This window comes from Dreissena polymorpha, chromosome 14 (genome assembly GCF_020536995.1).
Source record: "Dreissena polymorpha isolate Duluth1 chromosome 14, UMN_Dpol_1.0, whole genome shotgun sequence".
Taxonomy (NCBI): Eukaryota; Metazoa; Mollusca; class Bivalvia; order Myida; family Dreissenidae; genus Dreissena; species Dreissena polymorpha.
In genome coordinates this window covers 68,727,100-68,753,919 of record NC_068368.1, presented here as the reverse complement: position 1 = coordinate 68,753,919, position 26,820 = coordinate 68,727,100, and the positions used below count along the sequence as shown (strand labels likewise).

The 26,820-nt window shown below is 37.7% G+C and overlaps 1 protein-coding gene across 4 annotated transcripts in view; it reads right to left on the bottom strand.

Annotated features, from left to right (window-relative positions):
• Positions 1-13,232: 13,232 nt before the first annotated feature.
• LOC127858381 (inner centromere protein A-like) overlaps positions 13,233-26,820 on the bottom strand; it is a 64,357-nt gene continuing 50,769 nt past the window's right edge. For 3 of the 4 annotated variants that reach the window (XM_052395473.1, XM_052395472.1, XM_052395475.1), the window contains exon 6: positions 13,233-20,047. In XM_052395473.1, the coding sequence (XP_052251433.1) occupies positions 18,545-20,047 (1,503 nt within the window). In that variant the 3' untranslated portion in view covers positions 13,233-18,544. The remainder of the gene's footprint in view (positions 20,048-26,820) is intronic. The other variant, XR_008038867.1, reaches the window with a different exon arrangement.

The following is a 26,820-nucleotide window of genomic DNA, read 5'->3' as shown; positions in this document are numbered from 1 at the left end:
GTGAAGAAAGTCTCGTCTCAAAGAAAATCCAGTTAAGGCGTCACTTCTTTCCTATTATTGTAGTAGGGTTCGTTATAAGGAGAACTTATACTGCCTTGCTATATGAGCTAGCTTTTATAGTGATGCGCTAGAGTGTCTGCCTGATTTGGATCCGGGAGGTCCCGGGTTCGATCCCCATAGTGGTCGGGGATTTTTCTGGCTGGGTAACAGTAGCCTTTGCGGACTGCTTAGTCTTATTTGGGACGACACATTACGCACGTGCAATAATCCCCGTGTTCACAAGTTTACTAAGTGAGGCTCATTTTTACACATTTTTCAGTATACTGCGAAAAACAAACACAAAATACCAGCATACACCTCGGGTAAGTTCCGCGTTGGTTCTTCGTCAACGCAGTAGAGAGTTTCAAAGTTTATTGTCTAGTCCATGACATGTACAATATAATAATACATACAATAACACAATTTACAAACATGCATGGCCAATCTTATAGATTTGTAAAAGACATTTAAGTGTGTAATATTACACTTAAAACTATTGCTTTTTTCTTTTCTTTTATACAAATACATGTTTCATAAACCTACATCATAATGCCCCTGTTAACCTTATGTTAAGCACCTGTAATAAAATATTGAAGTTGGTAAAACACTGGTGATTGTAAAACTGGGTACTAATGCGCATAGTTAAAATGATGTAAAAAAAGCGACTACCTAAGTGAACTGGTTTACAGCGGCATTCTGTATTTTAATAAAACAGTTATTTAAGATGGTTAAAAAATAAGAAACATTTGTGTTATAAACCACTAGTTACATTAAAACCTAAAGAACTATAATTGAGCGTTAAAGAGAATTTATCATCTTTAATCCTATATAATAGATTTTATACACAAAGACGCTCAATATACCTTCAACTTATGACTAGAATTTCTTACTATACACAAGTAAATTATATGACAAAGATAATAAATATACTATCGCTACTATATATTAACAACCAATCGTATCGCCTCAATCGTATATTTGCATAGGGCTTTTACGGCGTAAACAAGTTGATTGGTTTAACTACCCACCGACCATAATTTTGTGTATGGAACATTTCTTTTTGTTGTACAGGTTGAGTTTTTATATTTTTCCAAAATTAACAAGAAAAATATAAAGTTTGTGATCGTGTTTGCTGCATTCGATTATATTCGCTAAAACTTAAACTACCCAAAGAAATAATGTTAAACAGATTTAGAAGATATCTACATTCCATTGCATATTCCTGGAAACAGATGACTCTTTTTGTCTAATGTAGTTAGTATTTAAGTACGTATAATTTACGTTCACACTACATATTAAAAGTCTTGTTTTACGTTTCAGTTACGATTCAATTACGAAACAACCTTACAGATCAACTGCGGCAAATGTGTATGTGTACGTGCGACCGTGCGCGTATATGTATTAGGTTCTTCCAGATCTAAGGATATACAAATTTCTATAGTTGTGTGTATTTCGAAGTTACGAGGTCCTTCCGCCCCTGATGCTGGGCTATGTGAGAACAATCTGTGTCTTGTTCTGAGAAAACTGGGCATAATGCATGTATGTAAAGTGTCGTCCCAGATTAGCCTGTGCAGTCCGCACATGCTAACCAGGGACGACACTTTCCGCTTAAACTTGATTTTCGGTAAGAAGGGAATTCCTTGAAACTAAAAATACCATAAAAGCGGAAAGTGTCGTCCCTGATTAGCCTGTGCGGACTGCACAGGCTAATCTGGGACGGCACTTAAGGCACAAGCATTAAGCCCAGTTTTCTCAGAACAAGACACATTTGAGGTTTCCGGCGTTTTGTTTTTTTAGTGAAAGATAATTTATAAGTTGGTGTGGCTATGTGTTGTGGGGGTAAACCGCAGTACCAGGAGAAAACCTCCATGTGTGCGGTATGGTGACCACCAACTAAACTCACTTGCTTCGGGAAACGGGGATTGTACTCGGGTCGCCTGGGTGAGAAGCGCAGGTAACAACCACTGCACTAGCCGGACACAGCCAAAATGTCTATGAATCAATATTAATAGATCATTGAACTGCATTAGGCGAGGACTCTGAGTGTGTCCTTTAACTCATAATTAAATAACTTAATAGACTCACGAAATCATAAGCTTCAATTTAAAGCAATTTAGTATTTACTGAAATATGTTTTCGAATGGTGGTGTGCTCCTGTGGTGTTTCTGTTGGTTCGAATGGGGGGAGGGGGGAGGGTAGTAAGGAGGAAATCAGGTTGCACTATGGTAACAGTGATCAACAAAACTTATAAGTGCCGGGACTAGGACTGGATACAGGGTCGCCTATGCGAAATGGCGAAAAGCGCGTTCCCCAATCTCTGTTCTCTAAGTGGGCACCATTTTGAAAAATACACTGACTTCTCACAAAAACGTGTGCCGATCGGGTTTCTTATCCTGTATTAAAAAAGGTACGTACTACTTACTATATACGTTTTCCTATTGTGGTGCCACGATCATTCACGATAATGCCCAAATCGCCGTAATATGCGATAAATCGTGAAGATAAAAGACTTCCAAAATGTTCACAGTCTGTCTTTTTTTCATAACAATTGTTGTTCGTTTGTATTAGAAGGCATTTTTTTCCATGTACAGACTTTCAGGATTGAAATCATGGCTTTAAAGGTGCCTTTTCACAGATTTTGGCATTTTTTAACTTATTCATTAAATGCTTTATATCGATAAATGTAAACATTGGATCGTAAAAGCTCCAGTAAAAAATCAAGAATAAAATTAAAAAAAGGAAAAGAACATTGCCCGGACCAGGTTTCGAACCAGTGACCCCTGGAGTCCTGCCAGAGTCCTGAAGTAAAAACGCTTTAGCCAACTGAGCTATTCCGCCGAGTACACTTACTTGACGTATTTTATACCTTATATAAGCAATCTTCGTAGTTTCACAGAATTTAACGACAAAAACAGAACTCTCCAAATTATTCAATCGTTTAGCGTTGCAACGCTTTATAATTTTTAGGTTTTAAAATCGTCAAAAGATGCATATAATGGCTATATTAGACCATGGTAAATGTTCAGTATTACTGTTTCCTCACAAATATCATAAGTAAAACGAAAATTTGCGAATCTGAAACAACTTTTTTCAATTTTGTCAATTTACCATAGCGTGAAAAGATCCCTTTAATCGTAAACAATTCGTCATGATTTCATTAGAAACCAGAAATCAGGAAAATTAATAGTGGAAGATGCTTGGACGGGTTGAAAGTCACGCCCCGTTAAGATGCATATCTCGATATCAAGACTTAATGAAGTAGAAAGTCAATGTAACTGCATGCATATCATTCTGGTCAATCGTAAACACGAGCGAGCAATACATCCAGACAGACATCGCAACAACAATCGTATCGTACCGTAGCGGAGTGCATTGATTCATGACACATGAATACGAGAGGCTCCCAGATTATATTTGAACAAAATCTGAATACACGTTTAGACAGTACCGCATGAAAAACCCATGCAAATTGCTTTTACTCTATCTTGTACAATCATAATCTTTATGTTTCAATATTGATATTTGTCTTTTATAGCATGGTGCGTCGAAAAATTAGTGATTAAGTGGAAGGGGTAGTTGTTGGACTTTTGAAGACTAAACACACATATAGGAGTATTCAAAATGCGTTGAAATAAATGGGATATTCGATTTCCTTGGGCTCCATCAAGAACATTCGTGATAATATTGGACATCAACGCCAAAATATAAATGCTGGCCTTCCTATGCCAAAGTTTAGATATCGTCGAAATGTGGCCACACCGAACGTCATCAGAAAAATCAATCGTATGGTCGACAAAGATAATCCACCGACCCAACGTGAGATGTCGTTTATGTTAGGCATCTCTAACGGAACTGTATATAACATAATCACAAAAATATTGGAAGAGAAACTTAGAAAAAAAAAGCAAAGTTCATCAGCTTAACATGGCGCAAATTAAGAAGAGGAGGGTTCGATCATGGCAGTTATCAGGGGCGTCGGAAGCAAATTGACATTGGGGCGGCGGAGGGTGTGGGTATGGGAGGGGGTATCCCCTCCCGTTGGTGGGGGTACGGGGGCGTCCGCCGAAAAAAATTCAAATTTTAGCATCAAATTGCGCATTCTTGTGCATTTTTATGCCTGATAACTGACCTTATACACGTCTATTGCAGGCATAGTTTAAACACTTATGTGTGAAAAGTACTTAATCAACAGTTACACTACATAATGCGCGTTTAAAGTTAAGAACCGCTATAGTTTACGTTACTACTACTACGATACTGCTAATGATAATAATAATAATAATAATAATAATAATAATAATAATAATAATAATAATAATAATAATAATAATAATAATAATAATAATAATAATATTAAGTTTACTAGTTCCAATAGTAATAATAAAACAATTATAATACATTTATAATGTTAATATTTACCTCATCGTAATGTACGAGTAGCCACGTGTGACTGGAAAACCACTTTGGGTTGAAAGAACGTTCTCCGGGATTATTTTTTTCCGAAATTCCGTTTTGGAAATTTGAAATTCGATGGTTGGTTTGGAGAAGACATATTGAAATGACACAAAAAGTGTTAAAAAACATTAAATAAGTTTTTTAGAATTATCGATTTACTTTGAGTATTACACTTAATTCAGGTATCTTGAGGTATCTTAAATTTTGTGATAATTAAGGACAATTGGATATCAGCACATTTGTTTCATATCATACTTTCCTTTATATTAATAAAAAGAAACAAAGGCTTAGATCATACCGACAATTAATGATTCCCAGGTTTAAATACTCAAGAATAAAGGGATTATCGTTATAAAAGAGACCGATCAATTAACAATAATTGACACGTACATTACCGCGGGCGGGTTATGACAATCAAAAGTACACGTGTCATAGCCGCGAAAGCGTGATTTCCCTGCTTCGTGGTAAAGATATTTTCAAATATACGGATATTTAAATGAAAAAAAAAGGTCTTCGCCGAAATTTCAGTTTTGCCGAAAATATTGGGGCCCCTGCCGCCCCAGTTCCGACGCCTATGGTTATACACGAAGTTAAGAGGTGGAAGATTGAAGAACTTTGTTACTTCTGATGAGGCAATGTTCTATTTAGGTGGGTCGTGCAGGCGACGCAAAGTTTGCTATATTAGAAAAGGCGAAACAGTTAGCGACAAACTTAAGTTCGTTAAGCGAGACTCTTTCGCTAAGGGTTTTATGGCATGGGCTGGTGTCTCTTATAGCTGAAAACCCGAGATTCGCTTTATCAACAAAGGAACTAATGTTAATATCAATTTCTATATCAGTAAGGTATTGAAGCCGTTTCTTCGAAAGGACGTTCCGAAACTGTTTCCAGAAGGTCGGAAGTCAATGATCTTCCATCAGGACAGTGCCTCAAGTCACACATCTAAACAGTCCCTCCAGTTTCTTAAGAAGGAGAAAGTTAACTTTATCGACCGTGATTAATGGATGCCAGAGTCTCCGGATGCTGCTCCAATGGTTTTTGGTATATGGGGAATCCTTAAACGCCGTACGTCTACAGAAGCGCAAAGTTAACTCTGTTATAGGTCTTAAAAAAAGCTCTTAAGGACGAGTGCAGAAAACTTGACCAAAATATTATTAACAAGACTCTTGAAGCGTGGCCAAAAAGATGTAGGCTAAGTTACGCATGTCATGGATCTCATATTGCACACTTACTTCAATAAAGGTACTGCTGCAATTCTTATTTTGCGTCATTAATTTTGTTCAAATTTATAATCTGGGCGCCTCTCGTAGAACCTTTCTACTCAGACAAGAACGTTCTCAACCGGGTATCTCGTATGCAAGTGACTGGTGTAGCCAGGAACCTATTCAAACAATGTTTGAAAGGATTTTACATTTACCATACTCATTCGACATTATCTTTATGCGCATGATGATGTAATCATATCCATTTAACTTCGGTATAAATCATAAAAGATGCATTATCAATATTATAACAGTTATTGAAGACATTATACGAAAGTGCCTAATTGTTTACGATTGATACGTTTGATTATATGTGCAATTTTAGGTCATATATAAGGTTTTCTTAGCAGTTTACATGGAAAGGTGGACTCAAGAACCATCATAGCTTACCTTTCATGAACACCAGGATTCTTCCAAAAGGCAATCGTAATATATGCAGTTTGGGTTAGGGGAACTAACGGTTATGGGTACTATTTTGGGAAACATTGTAATCAAGATTGAGGCACAATTGTGTAATTCTAAGAAACACTCACAAAGGACCTATGTAATCGTATCATTACTGGTGATTAGACCGTCCCTGATCGTTAGTAAATACATGTAGTGAAAAATGACAACCGAGCGCAAATTAACCCAAACGCGTCACATCGGCTACTAAACCCCATTGCAAGCGTAAACTTCGTACCATATTCGTAAGCGTAAAATTCGTACCATATTCGTATCAGATTTTTATCGATCGGAACCTATCGTGTAGTCTCGTAGCACATCCACGATGTAGTTTACAAATTAGGACAGTCCTATGGCAATAGTATCTAATCAGACGTATTCGTATTGCCATCGTTATGGCATTCGCGGCTTTTCGCGCATTATCGGGGTCCTACTAAATGCTGCTAAGACGCACAAAGACACACAAAGACGCACAAATACGCACACAGACGCACAAAGACATACAAAATACTCATTATTAAACGTTATCTAATTATTTACAATAAATCATTATAATATTAATGCAAATCAAACATTTTTTATTTTTGTTTGTGAAATACTCAAGCAAAGACACACAACGACGCACAAAGACGCACAAAGACATGCATAATACTCATTATAACTACTTTATATCATATATTGCAATAAATCATTCTAACCTGTTCATGCAAATCAAATATTTTTTTAATGTATAAAATACTCCAGCAAAGACACACAACGACGCATTACATTGATGGTGTTAGAAAGAGATGTTTGAGCGGTACTGTGCCTCAATTCACCACTTTTAGAAGGTTATTTTACGATATTGTCAAAAGTTGTAAAAGCTTAAAAATATTTGATTGAATAAAGTCACTTGTAGGTTTATTAATTCGTGATGTTGTTGATATATTTTTGGTTTCGAAATTTGAAAATCATATTTGTCGTCAATACCGGCGTCTGCCTCTTTGGACTAGTTTTTATTATTGTTTATGCAATATTCTCAATAAAGCTATTCATTTCATTCAGCAGGGTGTAGAAATGCTCACTGTGTTTAAAATTAATATCCATATATTGCATTGAAGCTGGAACGTTTTGTGGGAATACATGAAGAGATGTGTGCTATTTACCCCATACGATTAACGGGTAAAAGACACGTATATTAAAATATGCGCATTCATGGTCCAGTGTACAACGTTTATTGCACTTAACACAATAATTAACAATAAGTCTGCGCGGGTAATGAAAAGCATGATTTGACACCAAGACAAATCAACTCTGCACACTTCACCACGTACTTCGACGTGTTTGGGATATAGGGTCATAATTATGTCAGAAAACGTCCAGTATAAATCAACCAATAAAATCATAACGACAAAACTACGTGTACTTAAAATGACCGATATTTTAAATTTCAAGAGCTGTGACGTCACTTAATATTTAGCAACGTAGACTGTGTGAAAAATGTTCGCTCGCTTTGCGCTCTTTTTTCCATTGTTTGTCAGTGTAGAGTTCGACATCTAAGGTACCGCAATAATAATATAAGATAGAAATTGGCATCGCTTAAAAGTCGTTGATTTAACTTATTAACATTGCCAGTGGTTTTCGCGTTAAGATTATCGTTAATCGTTCCCTTAAACTCATTTTTGTGAATGCTTTGCAAAATGGTATATAGTTGAAAAAAATACTGCAGGCACATCTACTTTATTATATTTATTTTAATTCTTTAACATATACATTTAAACATAAGATAGATTACACACACACACGCACACACGCGCACACACACCACACACTCAGTTCAAAAGCAGTATTTAAATAACAAACATGTTGTGTATCATTTTCTTGTGAAAGGTATGTTGTAAAATAATGTTCATTTCACACTTATTAAATAGGTTAAACACAATATTTCATACACATATAACAGAGTGTACATGTAAAGTGAATCTTCCAAATACGTAATATATTTAAAACTGGAACGTTTAAAACACAGCATAACGATTTAGTTTATCAGACCAAGATAACAATCCCTATTACACAAGACATTCTCTTCTTCATCTTCTGATAATGCTTATATACATGTACTGACACGAAAATCCCAATGTAAAGAGGCGATGATTCCAAAATTAAGTCCGTTTTAGTGTGCTAAGCTTGAAAATCATGCCACTTTTATTTTGTAGAGTCATTTCCAATCAACATTACTTCCTATTTGTTTTGTAAGAACGGCACGTGGTCCTTTGGTTCATTTTTTGGCCAGCTTTGGTTCCTTGTTCACAGCGTACACACCGTCTGAGCAAATAACAGGGCGCTTTTCCTTCGACAGACCGACTTTTAAGAAGTTTTGGAATGCTTTCAACTTCTGATCAGCTGACTTGGCGTCCAAACAAGCCGACTTTCCTTCATGTGGGCGTATTTGGGAATGATAATGAAATTTCCGGAACTGAACAACGACCTCCGTAAATCAACCATTTGTACTTTCACGTGGTCGTGCAGGTGATCTACCAGTTGATCTGTTGCTTTCGGCTGCCAATCGATTTTCTCTTTCAGTCGGTTGTTCATTCTCTCTGTATTGTTGTTCGTCCACATCTTATCGACTTTGTTATGACATGGTTCGACAGTTTGGCTTCAATATGTTTTTCATAGTAGTTCAAGAAGTCGGCGTGTCCATTGGTAACTAAATTGTCCTTAAAACCACTATTTCTTTCATCAAAAATTGCAGAGTCATCAGCTTTAGCAACCTTCCCCAAATATCAAATTGCCAATTTTGTTTCGTTCTTTTGTTGATTTTGGGATTTTGTTGGTCATCTACCGAATAATATTTTCTTTCAGGTGCCTACAGCACAGTTTTCGCTTTATTCCTGGAAAAGCTTAGTCTAGTGCGTTTGTCATTGCTCTTTCGTCGTCCGTTCCCATAATAATTTCCGCGTAGCTGATGTGCATTCCCAGGACGCCTCTAAAATGGGAGAAGAATCTAAAATAGCTTTGATGTTTGCCGTCAAAATGAAGAAGTAACGGGCCCAGTCGTACAGGAGCTTCGCCGGTCCCTTTGCGGACTACTTTGTGGAATTTGTAAACGGTTGTTGTCACGCAGCATTTTCCTAACGAAAACGTTCTGTCTATGCCAACAACACCATAATTATTTTCCAGGAACGACCTTTAATCAGCTAAAGTGGTCTTCGGTATAAAATATTACTTCTGGAAGGTCACTATCCCTTGAATGGATCACCTCAGCCACGTACGGATGTTTATTGGACACCATTTCCAACACATTTAAGTTCATCTGCGACATTCCTGGCCTTTGGGTTAACCCCACTCTTCGCATTCACACGTGCATTTAAATTCTGGCATTGTTCATTCTGACGGTCGCTTGAAATAATAAGTTTTTATGTATTTTTTTCTGATATCATTATAACAAGGGCATATTAACATAAAATGGTATTCGTCTTCAATGTCACGTGAGTTACAACAAGTACAATGTCTATCTTCCCTAGCTATGCGATTATTACTAAACCCGTTTGAATTCTCAGTGGATGTCTTGAAATTCTTAATCCACAGAAGTTAAATCCGAGACTTTTAGGTAAGACATCTAAAAAAATTTCATATTCAAACGATATTTTAAACTCTTTGTACAACCAATCTTGTTAAGTATTCTGCGCTCAAACCACCACCTCAAATGTTTTGAAATAAAAAATTTGCCCAGAATAATTGTATAACATTATTTATCTAGCGTTCAAGTGCATTAATCTGCGATCGACTGCTGTTATACTGTTCAGTAACACCTTAATACCATCATTTTTAATGAAGAAATAACGTTTGTTTTGTTAAGTGTATGTGCTTGAATTAATCTTACTTGTTGAAATTTAGTCAACTCTTAGGGACACCTCTTTTTTTACAGACTTCGGGCCGCATAGCAGTCAGAAAAGAAAATTGCATTGAGAAATACTAGTATCGTTCTGGCTACCACAACTTTAAATGTCGCCTCTAAATGTGTACGGGTAAAAAAGGAACATGAATAAAAAATCACTGTATTATACATAAAAACAATTATTAAAAGAAGGAGATTGTGTAATTGTTTTTATTTACCTCTGTTAGTCTGAGTAGGGAATCATTGTAGTTGAACCGCTCGCCATCTGCCGCCTTAATACACGCACTACACATGAAAGTCACCTTCACTGACATAGCACTTAAATCCTGTGGACGAACATGTTCACATGCAGCATGAACCCAATGTTTACAAGAATCACATTGTATCGAATCCGACTCACAGTTTTTGGAACAGGCTGCACATGGACACCGTTCAATGCTAAGCCTCTTTCGTACACGTGACGATGGCATCGAGAACACTGAACTTATTAAAATAGATCAAATAATAATTCTACAGTTACACTCAACACAAATGAACACTTATCCACAAACACTTTTAAAGCAATATAAGCACTATTCCGTACAGGTGAGGTTGGAAAAATTGGATGAATGCCGTTTACGAACAACCAAATATATACCAAGTATTCCCTTCTTTGGACACACCCATTTCTTACCTTTCCAATACTTCCAGGACCAGCTGTCATTCTGCGAGATACGAGCATTTGGACCAAGTCAGTGGCAGATTATTGACACCTGATAGGTGTCACTGAAATACACTGAGGTGAAAGAAGGAGTACGGGTATGTTCTGGTGACAAGAAGGCGCAACGCAACGACTAACCTGATCGATGTTGTAAAAACAGGTCATACATTATTAAATTGTTTTTTTTAAAGACACTTAAAAAAATTAACTAAACTTTTTTTATGCAATTATTTCCTGTTGACGTCAAAAATTAATAAACACACGAATATACGGTGGCACTAAGGTGACATCACCGCTCCAAAAAAAAGTCGGGAAAACACAAGTTATGTTTTCCCCTCGCCAAAAAAAAATTAACTCGGGGAAACACAAAATACGTCTGTTTTCAGGAGTTTTTTTTTTGGCGACGGGAAAACAAAAGTTCTGTTTTCACGTCTTTTTTTTGGAGCGGAAAACACAAGTTATGTTTTCCCGTCTCTTTTTTTTGAGACTTGAAAACATAATCGCTATATTGTGCGCACAAGATAATCGGCCAATCACAGACGCGGATTATATTGAGGGAACATTTGAAAACGTCCTAAAGGCAAGTTCTGATATAACAAAACATACTACTACTACTACTACTACTACTACAACTTCTACTTCTACTACTACTACTACTACTACTACTACTACTACTACTACTACTACTACAATTACTACTACTACAACTTATGCTGCTGCTGTTGTTGCTGCTTCTGCTGCTGCTACTACTACTACTACTACTTCTACTACTACTATTACTACTATTACTACTACTACTATCGCTACTGCTACTAATACTACTAATACTACTACAACTTATACTGCTGCTGCTGTTGTTGCTGCTGCTGTTACTACTACTACTACTACTACTACAACTACATCTACTACAACTACTACTACAACTACTACTTCTACTACTACTACTACTACTACTACTACTACTACTACTACTACTACTTCTACTTCTACTACTACTACTACTACTAGTAGTAGTACTAATCTGGTTCTAGAGGTACGGATCCGTACCTCTAGCCAAACCACTGGGGTTTTGCTACAAGTACGGACGTCCCGTTTTCACATATTGTGTGCCACTTTTCATAGTTAAATTGTTCCACACTTATGTACTGCTATATGCCACCTTACCGGGGGCATAAAAAGGACATTAATTTGTAGTAGGTAATTTTCATATGTTCATCAGGTAATGAAACACACGTCATGATTGTACACTCAGAAAATGTGAAAATGTGTGTATGTGAAAATGCAGAAGCTGTAATTATTATTCAAATGCGTCTATAGTGATGGGTACTTTAAAATACTAAAGGTGATATTTTAACAAGACTATTGCCAAACAATATAATTCCCCTTCCGGTGAAACTCCACCATTTTTAGCAATATATCTAGTCTATTTGTTGCCATAGCAACCAGAATTCTTAACGAATGAACAAAATGTTATGACGTGCATAATCTCAATATTGGCGCGGCAGAGGCCGACGCGTATCCCCACGCCCCATGTTTGACCCAGGGGCGCCCCAGGTTGGTAAAGGGGCCATGCATAGTTGAGATTGACCGTATTGTCATAAGAGAAGTTCAGTATCAATTAGAAGTGAATCGGTGTAGAAATGAAGTAATTATAGTAAAAGGCAATTTTGGGTGGGTGTGGCCTATGTGGGCAGGGTGCCCCAGGGTTGGTAATGGGGCCATGCATAGTTGAGATTGACCGTATTGTCATAAGAGAAGTTCAGTATCAATTAGAAGTGAATCGGTGTAGAAATGAAGAAATTATAGTAAAAGGCAATTTTGCGTGGGTGTGGTCTATGTGGGCTGGGCGCCCCAGGGTTGGTTATGGGGCCATGCATAGTTGAGATTGACCGTATTGTCCTAAGAGATGTTCAGTATCAATTAGAAGTGAATCGGTGTATTTTCAAAAAGTGTGGGGATAATGACGTGCATAATCTCCATATTGCCATCTATCTATGTTTCAAGTTTCATGCAAAAACAGGAAGAACTTTTTAATTATCACAGGATCCAGAAAAGTGTGACGGACAGACAGAGCGCAAACCATAAGTCCCCTCAGGTTTCACCGGTAGGGGACAAAATCCCCCTTAACTAGCACATAACCTAAAACCTTTTTGTACGTACTGCAGTGAAATGGTCTCTTGTGATTTTTCTGGTTTCCTTTTGTATTTACATTAAATTTGTACGGAAAACATTGGTTAGGACATTAACTCAATCAATGAAATTGATTTTATTGTAGTTCTATTAAATTTATCTTCGTAACTAATGTGCACAACATACACATGCTGTATGCAAGTCTTACTAAACATCATGTTCATTCTACAACATGGGGAATAAATATTAATATTATATAACATAGCTGTACATTGGTAATGTTTTCTACCAGAATATTTGTTTAATATAAAACAAAACTTATACACATATTACCAGCAACGTTTATTAACTCAAAGATAACAATTTTAACTAAATCAAGCAGACATGTCTTGATTAAAATTTCAAATTATTAAAACAATATTGCAAGCAAGTTTTGATGGAACGTATAAACATTTGAGATGAAATGGAAGCATGATTGACCGCGAGAGTGTGGCTGATGACAAAATGTATATGAGTATGATAGAAGATAGTCAAAATGACCCAAGTATGCTCTCTTTATTTACAATGGCACCATGCTCAGGTGAGCTAAAGATTGCAATGGCACCATGCTCAGGTGAGCTCAGGGTTGCAATGGCCCCATGCTCAGGTGAACTCAAGGTTGCAATGGCACCATGCTCAAGTGAGCTCATGGTTGAATGGCACCATGCTCAGGTGAGCTCACGGTTGCAATGGTTCCATGCTAAGGTGAGCTCACAGTTGCAATGGTTCCATGCTAAGGTGAGCTCACAGTTGCAATGGTTCTATGCTAAGGTGAGCTCACAGTTTCAATGGATCCATGCTCAGGAGAGCTCACGGTTGCAATCTAAATCAACCATAAATGATACCATACAGGTTACACATCTTAAATGGAAGCTGCCAACTATGATTCTTAGATACATTACAAATGAACATGCAATACAGCAAGATATGACTATTCTTTGAGAGACAATATACTCTTACATTAAGCTGTGACATGCATTGTCAAGATTAACATTATTACCACACATGTATTAATATCCCCACATAATGTTAGGAGAGGTCACAAATCATGTTTCAAATTAACTATAACATTACGAACTTAACAACCAACACATTTTTCATAGTTAATACATAAACTAATGTTGCACCAAACATAGAGCAAGAAGTCCAAGATACTACACACATAGATCATGAAGAAAATACACACACATAAAAGCTGATGTCATACAAGAGAAATAAACAATTAATTAATTATTAACTGTCTTTGGTTGACTATAATACTATACATTAATACTAGATGAGTTGATGTAATAGCATGTATTAAGATATCTATTCAGAATAGCATGTATTCAGATATCTATTCAGAATAACATGTATTCAGATATCTATTCAGAATAACATGTTTTCAGATATCTATTCAGAATAGCATGTATTCAGATATCTATTCAGAATAGCATGTATTCAGATATCTATTCAGAATAGCATGTGTTCAGATATCTATTCGGAATAGCATGTATTAAGATATCTATTCATGTCGGCGTTAGAACACACATAATTGTCAACAGTTATTCAGACAGTCTTTACATTTGAATAATCAATACCAGATAACACACCACATAAATGAGACATACCTTGGGAAAAGGGGACTTAATGCATATGCGTAGTGTCGTCCCATATAAGCTTGTGCTAATCAGACACAACACTTTCCATCAAGATTGGATTTTAGTTTAAAAGTGACTGCCTTCAAAAGAATTTTTTTGTAAAAGTGGAAAGTGTTGTCCCTGATTAGTCTGTGTAGACTGCACAGGCTTATCTTGGACGGCAGTTTACGCACATGCATTAAGACCTATTTTGCCAGAGAGATGGTAAAATGTAACATATTTCCATTACAGTCTCCTACTGAACACAAAACTGTATCGTCTTTAAGTGAGATATGGCAAGATGCAAAAGCAACATTCTATGTTCTTTTCCTAGAACTATATTTATCACACCACTACAAAGATTTCTAGCCAAAATCCAGTCTAGGCTGAAAATATCGTCGCTGATTAGCCTGGGCAAACTGCACAGGCAAATGTTGGACAACAGCTTACGCACACGCAAGTCCTGTCTTCAGAGTACGGCTCATATATATCTGATCAGTAAGCATTTGTGTCTTGTTCTGAGAAAACTGGGCTTAATTCATGTCCGTAAAGTGCTGTCCCAGATTAGCCTGTGCAGTTCGCACAGGCTAATCAGGGACGACACTTTTCGCCTAAACTTGATTTTCGATAAGGAGGGACTTCTTTGAAACTAAAAATACCATTCAAGCGGAAAGTGTCGTCCCTGATTAGCCTGTGCAGACTGCACAGGCTAATCTGGGACGGCACTTTACGCACAAGCATTAAGCCCAGTTTTCTCATAACAAGACACATTTATATCGGTCCATGTTTAGAGGTATGGTAAGTTATATTACTCATGACCAACTATGAAGTCATCATTTGAAGTAAATAACCCAAATCAGATTCAACAAACCCAACACCAAAATGTATTATACTTTAGACACAAATCAACAAAGTTGCAAAATACTTGTTTGACCAATATTAAAAGCAAGCGCTCGTTATGTCCTGTCTAACATGTCAACCCTCTTACATCTTATTAATTTATGCTAAAATGTTGTAGCGATTATAATTTATTATTTTTTCTATACAATGGGGGCATTTTGGTATGGTAAAAAGAAAAACTAGTTAATGTCCTGTTTTGTAATTTATCTGACTCTTCATCAATAAAAATAATGGTCATTTTATTATAAGTCCCACCCGATAAAATACAAAATGATATTGCATTAACCATTCATTTTCTATATGCAAGACATGAAAATTGAAACGATCACACCCTTCCTTGTACCAAATTACACATCTTGGGTGAATGATTAACACTTATGTTAACATAATATATGAGTAATATACTAATAATTTACAAGCCACAAGTTTGTCCATGATTTGCTTTTAAATATAAGTCTGAGAAAAAATGAAAAGCTGTAAAAAAAAATACACAATTAATATGCTTATTCTTTGTACATTCCTTCCTGGGCAACAACAAGTAACTTAAGCCATTAAGAACCAGTTAAAAAAACTTGAAACACGAGTTATTATCCAAGAAGCATCAACAGTTCTTATGGTGGAAAAAATTAGCATTAACAGACATGCACAAATAAAAATCTAAAATACTTGCATAAAATAGAGTGTAAAACAATCACACAAAAAATTGAAATTGTAAAAATCTTTAACCATCTAAGAACAAAACAAACAGCAAGCTTCTACAAAATAACTAACAGCAGACTTTTATAAACAAATCTACTATGAACTGTTTAACCTTTTGCATGCTGGGAAATTTGTCGTCTGCTAAAATGTCCTCTGTTGAATTTCTAAAATTAGCATTTTCTTCGATTTGTTTCAAAGAACACTTTCAGAATAGCAAACAGTTTGGATCCTGATGAGACGCCACGTTCTGTGGCATCTCATCTGGATCCAAACTGTTTGCAAAGGCCTTCAAAATCCGGTTTCCGCACTGAAAGGGTTAATATTTTATAAAATCTGTTGAAAATAAGTTACACATTAAGTTTCAACATTATGCTCAAGTACAAATTATAAATTGTTAATTCTTCAAAACAGTATTATTATTATTTATATAGTGCTTAAAGTAAAGATAATAGCAGATGAATATAAATTTTATTTTGGTTACTGTGGAAACAACAAGAATAGCACACACTGTATAAACCTGCTAATCATCATCCAGAATATGTCAATCAACAAAACCCATATCACATACTTTTGACAGTGGTATTACATGAGAAACGAACAAGTGCTCTTGGAAGTAAGGCGACTTAGAATATTTAAATAACCTTTCAGTTATTGTACACAAAAAAGTCAATCTATCTTCAGATTAAAGTGACAGCATTTAACTCTTTGCATGCTGGGAAATTGGTCATCTGCTAAAATGCCGTCTTCTGAATTTCTAAAATTAACATTTTCTTCATTTTTTTCAAAGAATACTATCAGAATAGCAAACAGTTTGGATCCTGATGAGACGCCACATTCTGTGGTGTCTCATCTGGATCCAAACTGTTTGCAAAGGCCTTCAAAATTCGGTTCAAGCACTGAAAGAGTTAAATGACTACATAAATATTGTTCATACATATTACATCAAGAGCTTTGTCACAGACACTACAGCAGTCTCCTACAGCCTTCACCCTTTACCACTTAGATATGTATTTTTACACATTTGTTGTCCCATAGAAAGTTAAATTTAATTTAAGACCTTTCTTAACAAAGTCAAGTTTTAAAGGCTTCATTTCCAACCCTTAGATACTGATGAGCGGCAAACAGCATAAAACCTGAACAGACTGCGAGTTACTCGCAGGCTGTTCTTGTTTTATGCTGTTGGCATATAGCCATTATTACTTTGCTTCTGAGTCGGAAAGGGTTAATGTTGTCAGAGTATCGTTAGCAAGAAAACCTCTGTAACTTGTATTAATCTCCATGCAGATTTTCAATTATATCATTACCAATAGCAACCACAATTTCGGTCTAACAAGAAAACTTAAATCAGGTACACATCCAACATATGGCCTTCTAACAACATACCTAGCTTCATCAATGTAGCTTAACTGCTTAATAGCTCAAGTCCTTTTTCAGTTGTTACAAGATAAAAATTTTGGTTTGCACATATTTCTGTACAAACAACATATCATAATTTGTGTTTGACACATGTGAATATTCCCCATAACTATGATAACAGTCTATCAACATACTTGTACTCAATTTCACTAACCTAGCTTAAGTTCTTTTTGTGTTATTGTAGGATCCAGATTTTTTTGGATGAACAGACAAACAAAACTGATATAGTACGCACAATGTCCACATGGCCCTCTATCCACATACCAAGTTACATCACAAGATCCAGGTTTTACTTTTAAAGTATTTCCTAAACCATCTATCACCACAGCAACAACAAGTTTGTCTGACAAACAAACACTGACAGAGTGGGGATAAACCTATAGTCCCCTCCTGCTCACTTGTCTAGGACTAAAGTGTTCAAATTTACTATCTACAAGAATAGCACTGTTTGCTGCCTATCTCTTAACAAATGTGTTTTTCTTCACTGAAAAAACTAAAGAGCTATAAGCCTTGTTCTGGGAAAACTACGTTTAATGCGTGCGGGTGAAGTGTCGTCTAAGATAAGCTGTGCAGTCTGCACAGGCTAATAAAGGACATTTTTCACTTTAAAGGTATTTGTCATTTTAACCCTTTGCATGCTGGGAAATTTGTCGTCTGCTAAAATGTCGTCTGCTGAATTTCTAAAATTGGCATTTTCTTCGATTTTTTTCAAAGAATACTATCAGAATAGCAAACAGTTTGGATCCTGATGAGACGCCACGTTCTGTGGCGTCTCATCTGGATCCAATCTGTTTGCAAAGGCCTTACAAATTCGGTTCCCGCATTGTAAGGGTTAAGGATGTCTCTTCTTTGTAAATATCCAGTACAGACGCAAAGTGTTGTCCCTTACTAGCCTGTGCCTTTACAACACTTTACGCACATGCATTAAGCCCATTTTTCCCTGAATGCACTTTCATTACTTCCTTCAACTGGCGCTTGTTGATTCATTAAAATGTGTCATAATATGCTTGGTGAGACACGCTTTCTTTGAGTAATGTTTCCCACACACGTCACACTCAAATGGTGTCTCTTTTGTGTGTTTCTTAAAATGAATGCTCAAGCCCTGCTTTGTGGCAAAGGTTTTTCCACAATCGCCGCATCCAAAGCTCTTACTTCCCGCTGCCAGCACGTCTGACGATGATGATGGTTCGCTGGAGGAACCCTCAGAGCTTGTTGACGATGCTGCAACTCTCGACCTCGTCCCTGGGTGTGAATGGAGACGCTTGGTAGAGGGACTTATCGGAGGATAAAACGTTCTCTCAGCCTCTTTCAACTTTCGTGTAGACGACTTCAGTGCCATTGTTTCATACTCTTGCATCATTTCCTGTTTCACAGAGGGCAAATCAACGTCAATTTCGACTCGTGGAGACTGTTTACTGGGAGACAAAGTTTCCGGTTGTTCGCTCGTAGGTTGAGGAACAGGCGACAAAAAAGTGGCTCTTTTCTGCAGGGGCTCATCTTCACTATCCCGAACTAAATTTCCACCAAACTCTTCAGCATATGTTCGTTTTATGGCCATTGACTGCAGCACGCCAGTGTTTGAAGTCCCATAAACCTGTTCATAAGAGTTTGTATGCATCTGGATGACACTGGCCTGGGGCCTCGTATCAGGCAAGTCAGGGGGGTCAACAAACTGAGCCGCCATGCTGGTGACCCCAGATATCACTGGGAGACTCTCAGACGGCTGGGATATGGCGATAGATATAGGCATGGCTTGTAACACATTGAACAGCACTGGCATTCCTGGTATATTGACACCCTCTGACGACACTGGTACCATGTTTAGATTGGACATGTTCACGCTGTTACTCATCATAGCCTGGGTCAACAATTGTGATGTAGCCATTCGCTGTTGCTGCTGTTGTTGTTGTATTTGCTGATGAAACAACTGCTGCTGTTGCTGTAGCATTTGCTGATGCTGTTGTTGCTGCAAGAGCTGAGCTTTCTGCTGACTTAACTGTTGTTGCTGTGCCAACTGCTGCTGCTGAAGCAACTGACCAGACGGTTTCTGTGGTTCCATTGACAGTTCCTGTGATGCTGTCTGTATCACAATCATCGGCCCCTCCTGACGGCTAAACACTGGTTTCTGTCTCTGCATGAGAGCCGCTTTCTCCTGCAGTCTCTTCTCCATCTGCTGTTTCCTCACTTGCTCCATTTGTAGCTGCTGTTGTTCTGTCAGATACACCACAGTTTCTGTTGGAGACTTAACACCCTTCCGAGACTCTTCCCTCGTCAGTTTTGGAGGCTCATCATCGACTATTATCGCCGAGGCTGATGAGTCTACTGCCGTCTTGTTTTTCTGTGACTGACTGAGTCGTACAGCATGATCAGGAACTTGTCCCTTAAGTCGATTGGACAGCGGAGACGGGACGGTTCCTGGTCGTCTTGAGGTGGTACTGTCTGACTTTGATGGCGTGCCTGACATCGCCTGCAAGAAGATGAGGGAGACAGTAATCAAAACCTAATGAACATTATAATAATTGTAACACATGATTGTATGACTGTAAAAGTATGACTGTGAGAGTGCCCCAAAGATGTATAAATAAACATTTAAGTAATTATTATTTGTTAGATAATTATTTTAGTTGATTTTGTGTGATATAAATTTTTGTTGACTTTGTTGGGCATTTAATTTGGTTGATTGTGTGGGGCATTTATTTAGTTTGATTTTGTGGGGCATTTATTGTGGTTGATTTTGTGGGTTGACCAATCGGATCAAATTTGAAGACATAAATTCTCCCTTGGCTGCAATTGGGAAGAAATTAGACTAATACAAACATTCAGCTATTTTGGGCAAGGACTAACACTCAGGGCCAAGGGTTAAAAGCAATAGACAAGAGCTTGCACTAAGGGACAGGAGCTTACACTAAGGGACAATGGCTTACACTAAAAGGCAAGGACTTACACTAAGGGCCTAAGGCTAATGCCAAGAGGCAAGGACTAACACTTATGGCCAAGGGCTTGCACTAAGGGACAAGGGCTTACACCAAGGGACAAGGGCTTAAACTATGGAAAAATGCCTTACACTAATTGACAAGGGCTAACACTAATCAGCAAGGGTTTACACTAAGGGGAAAGGGCTTACACTAAGGACAAGACTTACTCTTATAGGCAAGGGCTCACACTAAGTGACACAAAGTACACTATGGGAAGCAGCTTACACCAAGGAGCAGGGACTTACACAAAGGGGCATGCAGACTGCAAGGGGTTATCTGGGAAGACTTTTAATTCATATAGCCCAATTTTCTCGTGGCACAGCCCATATACAAGATGCCAACCTCAATTAAGCATCACAGATTTGTCTAATACCTGTTTATCAGAAAACTTAGCCTCAAAATATATGCCTAGTACTTGTTTATGAAACAACTTAGCCTCACAATATCTGCCTAGTACCTGTTTATCAGAAAACATAGCCTCACAATATCTGTGTAATACTTGTTTTTAAGACAACTTAGCCTCACACTATCTGCCTGGTACATGTATATCAGAAAACTTAGCTTCATAATATCAGCCTAGTACCTGTCTATCAGACAAAAAAAACCTTAGCCTCACAATATATGCCTAGTACCTGTTTATCAGACAACTAAGCCTCACAATATCTGCCTAGTACAGGTTTATCAGACAACTTAGCCTCACAATATCTGCCTGGTACATGTTTATCAGACAAATTAGCCTAAAAATATCAGCCTAGTACCTGTATATCAGACAACTAAGCCTCACAATATCTGCCTTGTACCTGTCTATCAGACAAAAAAAACTTAGCCTCACAATATTTGCCTAGTACCTGTTTATCAAACAACTAAGCCTCACACTATCTGCCTAGTACATGTTTATCAGACAACTTAGCCTCACAATGTCTGCCTAGTACCTGTTTATCAGACAACTTTGCCTCACAATATCTATTATCTATCTAATACTTTTTTTAAGACAACTAAGCCTCCCAATATCTGCCTAGTACCTGTTTATCAAACAACTAAGCCTCACAATATCTGCCTAGTACCTGTTTATCAAACAACTAAGCCTCACAATATCTGCCTAGTACCTGTTTATCAGACAACTAAGCCTCACAATATCTGCCTAGAATCTGTTTATCAGACAACTAAGCCTTACAATATCTGCCTAGAATCTGTTTATCAGACAACTTAGCTTCACAATATCTGCCAAGAATCTGTTTATCAGACAACTTAAATTCACAATATCTGCCTAGTACCTGTTTATCAGACAACTAAGCCTCACAATATCTACCTAGAATCTGTTTATCAGACAACTCAGCCTCACAATATCTGCCGAGTACCTCTATATTAAACAAGGGCTGTTTATAAACATGCATGCCCCCCATATGGGCTGTCCGTTGTAGTTGCAGCCATTGTGTGAATATGTTTTTTGTCTCTGTGACCTTGACCTTTGACCTAGTGACCTGAAAATCAAAAGGGGTCATCTGCGAGTCACGATCAATGTACTTATGAAGTGTCATGATCCTAGGCAAAAGCGTTCTTGAGTATCATCCGAAAATCATTTTACTATTTCGGGTCACCGTGACCTTGACCTTTGACCTTGTGACCTCAAAATCAATAGGGGTCATCTGCGAGTCATGATCAATATACCTGTGAAGTTTCATGATCCTAGGCATATGCGTTCTTGAGTTATCATCCGAAAACCATTTTACTATTTTGGGTCACCTTGACCTTGACCTTTGACTTAGTGACCTCAAAATCAATAGGGGTCATCTGCGAGTCATGATCAATCTACCCATGAAGTTTCATGATCCTAGGCGTATGCATTCTTGAGTTATCATCCGGAAACCATTTTACTATTTCGGGTCACCGTTACCTTGACCTTTGACCTAGTGACCTCAAACTAGGCCCAAGCGTTCTTGAGTTATCGTCTGACAACCACCTGGTGGACGGACCGACAGACCGACAGACAAACCAACAGATCGACCGACAAGAGCAAAGCAATATACCCCCTCTTCTTTGAAGGGGGGCATACAAACTTGGCCTCACAATGTCTACCTAGTACCTGTTGATCAGACAACTTAGCCTCACAATATCTGCCTAGTACCTGTTTATCAGACAACTTAGCTTCACAATATCTGCCTAGTACAGTGAATTTTTTTGCCCTTTTTACTGGTTTGAATTTTCGAGACATAGCAATGACCTTTGTATCATTAGACACGCGGTTAAGTCTCACATTGCATTCCCGGTAACTAAAATGTCATAAATCTCATTAGCACTAAGAGTCGATAGCTAAATTCGACAGCGTATTAGAATTACAACAACAATGAAAAGGCGCAAATTGGAATCGGTAAAAAATCAGTCAAATATTTTGACGTTCCTTTCATCACATGTTGAGTTTTTGTTCCTGATTGCTTACGTTTTTTGTGTTACTGCAATTGTTTTGTTGTTATGACAGTTTGTTTTCATTCAGTTACATTTCAAACTAGAAGTGTCATGTAAAATGTGCATGGTAGATCAGGCCTTTTCCGCCCATTCCCGTAGGGCCGAATTTCGGCCCCATTCCCAATCCAAGAGCTTTTTTCATTTATCTTTTGTAAGTAAAAAAGCTAGATTCATAAAATGCACACAAAAAAATGCTCAAATTTAAGTGCCTGATTGACCATTAAAATAGCCATAAAATGGCCCAAAATGCAGGAAATCAAGTGCTCAATTTTAAAATGTTCAGAGGGAGCATGCCCCCCAGACCCCCAATGAAGGCCTGTTGGTTTCACATTTTGGCATGTTGCTCAAAAGATATTGAGAACCCTGTGTATATCACACAACTTAGCCTCAAAATATCTGTCTAGTATCTGTTTATCAGACAGCCTCACAATATCTGTCTAGTAGCTGTATATCAGACAGATAAGCCTAACAATATCTGCTTTGTACCTGTTTATCAGACAACTAAGCCTCACAATATCTGCCTAGTACCTGTTTGTCAGACAACTAAGCCTCACAATATCTGCTTTGTACCTGTTTATCAGACAGCCTCACAATATCTGCCTAGTACCTGTTTATCAGGCAACTAAGCCTCACAATATCTGCTTTGTACCTGTTTATCAGACAGCCTCACAATATCTGCCTTGTACCTGTTTATCAGACAGCTAAGCCTCACAATATCTGTCTAGTATCTGTTTATCAGACAACCTCACAATATCTGTCTAGTAGCTGTATATCAAACAACTAAGCCTCACAATATCTGCCTAGTACCTCTTTATCAGACAACTAAGCCTCACAATATCTGCCTAGTACCTGTTTATCAGACAACTAAGCCTCACAATATCTGCTTTGTACCTGTTTATCAGACAGCCTCACAATATCTGCCTTGTACCTGTTTATCAGACAGCTAACCCTCACAATATCTGTCTAGTAGCTGTATATCAGACAACTTAGCCTCACAATATCTGCCTAGTACCTGTTTATCAGACAACTAAGCCTCACAATATCTGCTTTGTACCTGTTTATCAGACAGCCTCACAATATCTGTCTTGTACCTGTTTATCAGACAACTGAGCATCACAATATCTGTCTAGTACCTGTCTATCAGACAACTTAGCCTCACAATATCTGCCTAGTACCAGTATATCAGACAGATAAGCCTCACAATATCTGCCTAGTATCTGTTTATCAGACAACTAAGCCTCACAATATCTGCTTTGTACCTGTTTATCAGACAGCTTAGCCTCACAATATCTGCCTAGTACCTGTTTATCAGACAGCCTCACAATATCTGCCTTGTACCTGTTTATCAGACAACTGAGCCTCACAATATCTGTCTAGTACCTGTCTATCAGACAACTTAGCCTCACAATATCTGCCTAGTACCTGTCTATCAGACAACTTAGCCTCACAATATCTGTCTAGTACCTGTTTATCAGACAACTTAGCCTCACAGTATCTTCCTAGTACCTGTTTATCAGATAACAAAGCCTCACAATATCTACCTAGTACCTTTAAATCAGACAGCTTAGCCTCACAATATCTTTCTTGTACCTGTTTATCAGACAGCTAAGCCTCACAATATCTGTCTAGTAGCTGTATATCAGACAACTTAGTCTCACAATATCTGCCTAGTACCTGTCTATCAGACAACTTAGCCTCACAATATCTACCAAGTACCCGTTAATCAGACCGCTTAGCCTCACAATATCTTTCTAGTGCTTGTTTATCAGACAGATAAGCCTCACAATATCTGCCTAGTACCTGTTTATCAGACAGCTTAGCCTCACAATATCTGCCCATTACCTGTATATCAGACAGCTTAGCCTCACAATATCTGCCTAGTACCTGTTTATCAGACAAATTAGCCTCACAATATCTGCGCATTACCTGTATCAGACAGATAAGCCTCACAATATCTGCCTAGTACCTGTTTATCAGACAGCTTAGCCTCACAATATCTGCCCATTACCTGTATATCAGACAACTTAGCCTTACAATATCTGCCTAGTACCTGTTTATCAGACAACATCACAATATCTTTCTAGTGCCTGTTTATCAGACAGATAAGCCTCACAATATCTGCCCATTACCTGTTTATCAGACAGATTGGCCACACAATATCTGTCTAGTACCTGTTTTTCAGACAACATCACAATATCTGTCTAGTACCGGTTTATCAGACAACAAAGCCTCACGAAATCTACCTAGTACCTGTTTATCAGACAGCTTAGCCTCACAATATCTTTCTAGTACCTCTTTATCATGCAGGTAAGCCTCACAATATCTGTCTAGTACCTGTATATCAGACAGCTTAGCATCACAATAGCGGTATAGTACCTGTATATCAGACAGCTAAGCCTCACAATATATGTCTAGTACCTGTTTATTATACAACTTAGCCTCACAATATCTGTCTAGTACCTGTTTATCAGACAACTTAGCCTAATAATATCTGCCTAGTACATGTTTATCAGACACTTAGCCTCACAATATCTGCCTTGTACCTGTTTATCAGACAACTTAGCCTAAGAATATCTGCCTAGTACATGTTTATCAGACAACTTAACCCAGGGTTTTTTTTTAGAAAAAGGGGAAGACGCTGGACGCTGGGTAAAAGGGGAAAATCGAGCGCGAAAGAAACATATTTGGGGAAAAAATAAAAACTGTTCATTTTAATGTCTATAACTCGCCTACAGACTTCAGGTTTTGTTTTAAAAAAAGAGGCATGTCTCTGACCTTTTTGTTCTTAAACACATAAACAAGTATGATATTAAAGTCAAAGTCCTAAATATCGTTGCAGGTGTAGATCTAATAATGAGAAATGATTTCAACTGGGGCCGGGGAACGATGTCAATATTATGATTTCAATTTCATGATGAATGGGTTGACGATATAGATCTGCTACAGTATTGGAAGGGAAAGGTGCGGCAGCTGCCGATTGTCTACTTTCACTTTCACAATAATCCGACAGTATTAATCGATGTTGATAACATGTATCTCCGAATCCTGCTGGGTTTCAACGGTTTTTGATGATTCATTCTTAAAAAATGTGTCAACGCGATTAATATTTTCCGAGTCCGATCGTTTTATTTTGTTCGTGTATGAACGCCAATTGTGAGACTTTTTTCTGTTTTAACGTTTATATCTTGGCTTTCATATAACCCGGATGAAAATTCAACTGGTTTCCGGCAATTAATTGACGAAACACCCTTCTCGCGCAAGACCGGAATCCAGTAAAATAGTCACATGATTAATACGATTAGTTACCCGGTTTCCATGACGTACTTTAAGAGCTATATATAGAATCACTGGGATTCCCAGATTTGAGTGTTCGTCGGGAGAGAGAGAGAGATAGTTGTACATGGTACAAATTGGATACGTGTCGACTTTCCCAAAAGAAAAAAAACATGTCTTTGAGGGTAAAATATTATATTTGGGTGAAAAATTATATTTTTGGGGGGGAAATGTTATTTTTAGGGGAAAAATTCTGGTAGGGGAAGACGCCGAATATCGGCGTCACTTTCTTAGTAAAAAAAAACCCTGTAACCTCACAATATCTGCCTAGTACCTGTTTATCAGACAACTTAGTCTAAGAATATCTGCCTAGTACGTGTCTATGAGACAACTTAGCCTAACAATATCTGCTTTGTACCTGTCTATCAGACAGTTTAGCTTCTCAATATCTGCCTACTACCTGTCTATCAGACAACTTAGCCTCTCAATATCTGCCTAGTACCTGTATATCAGACAACTTAGCCTCACA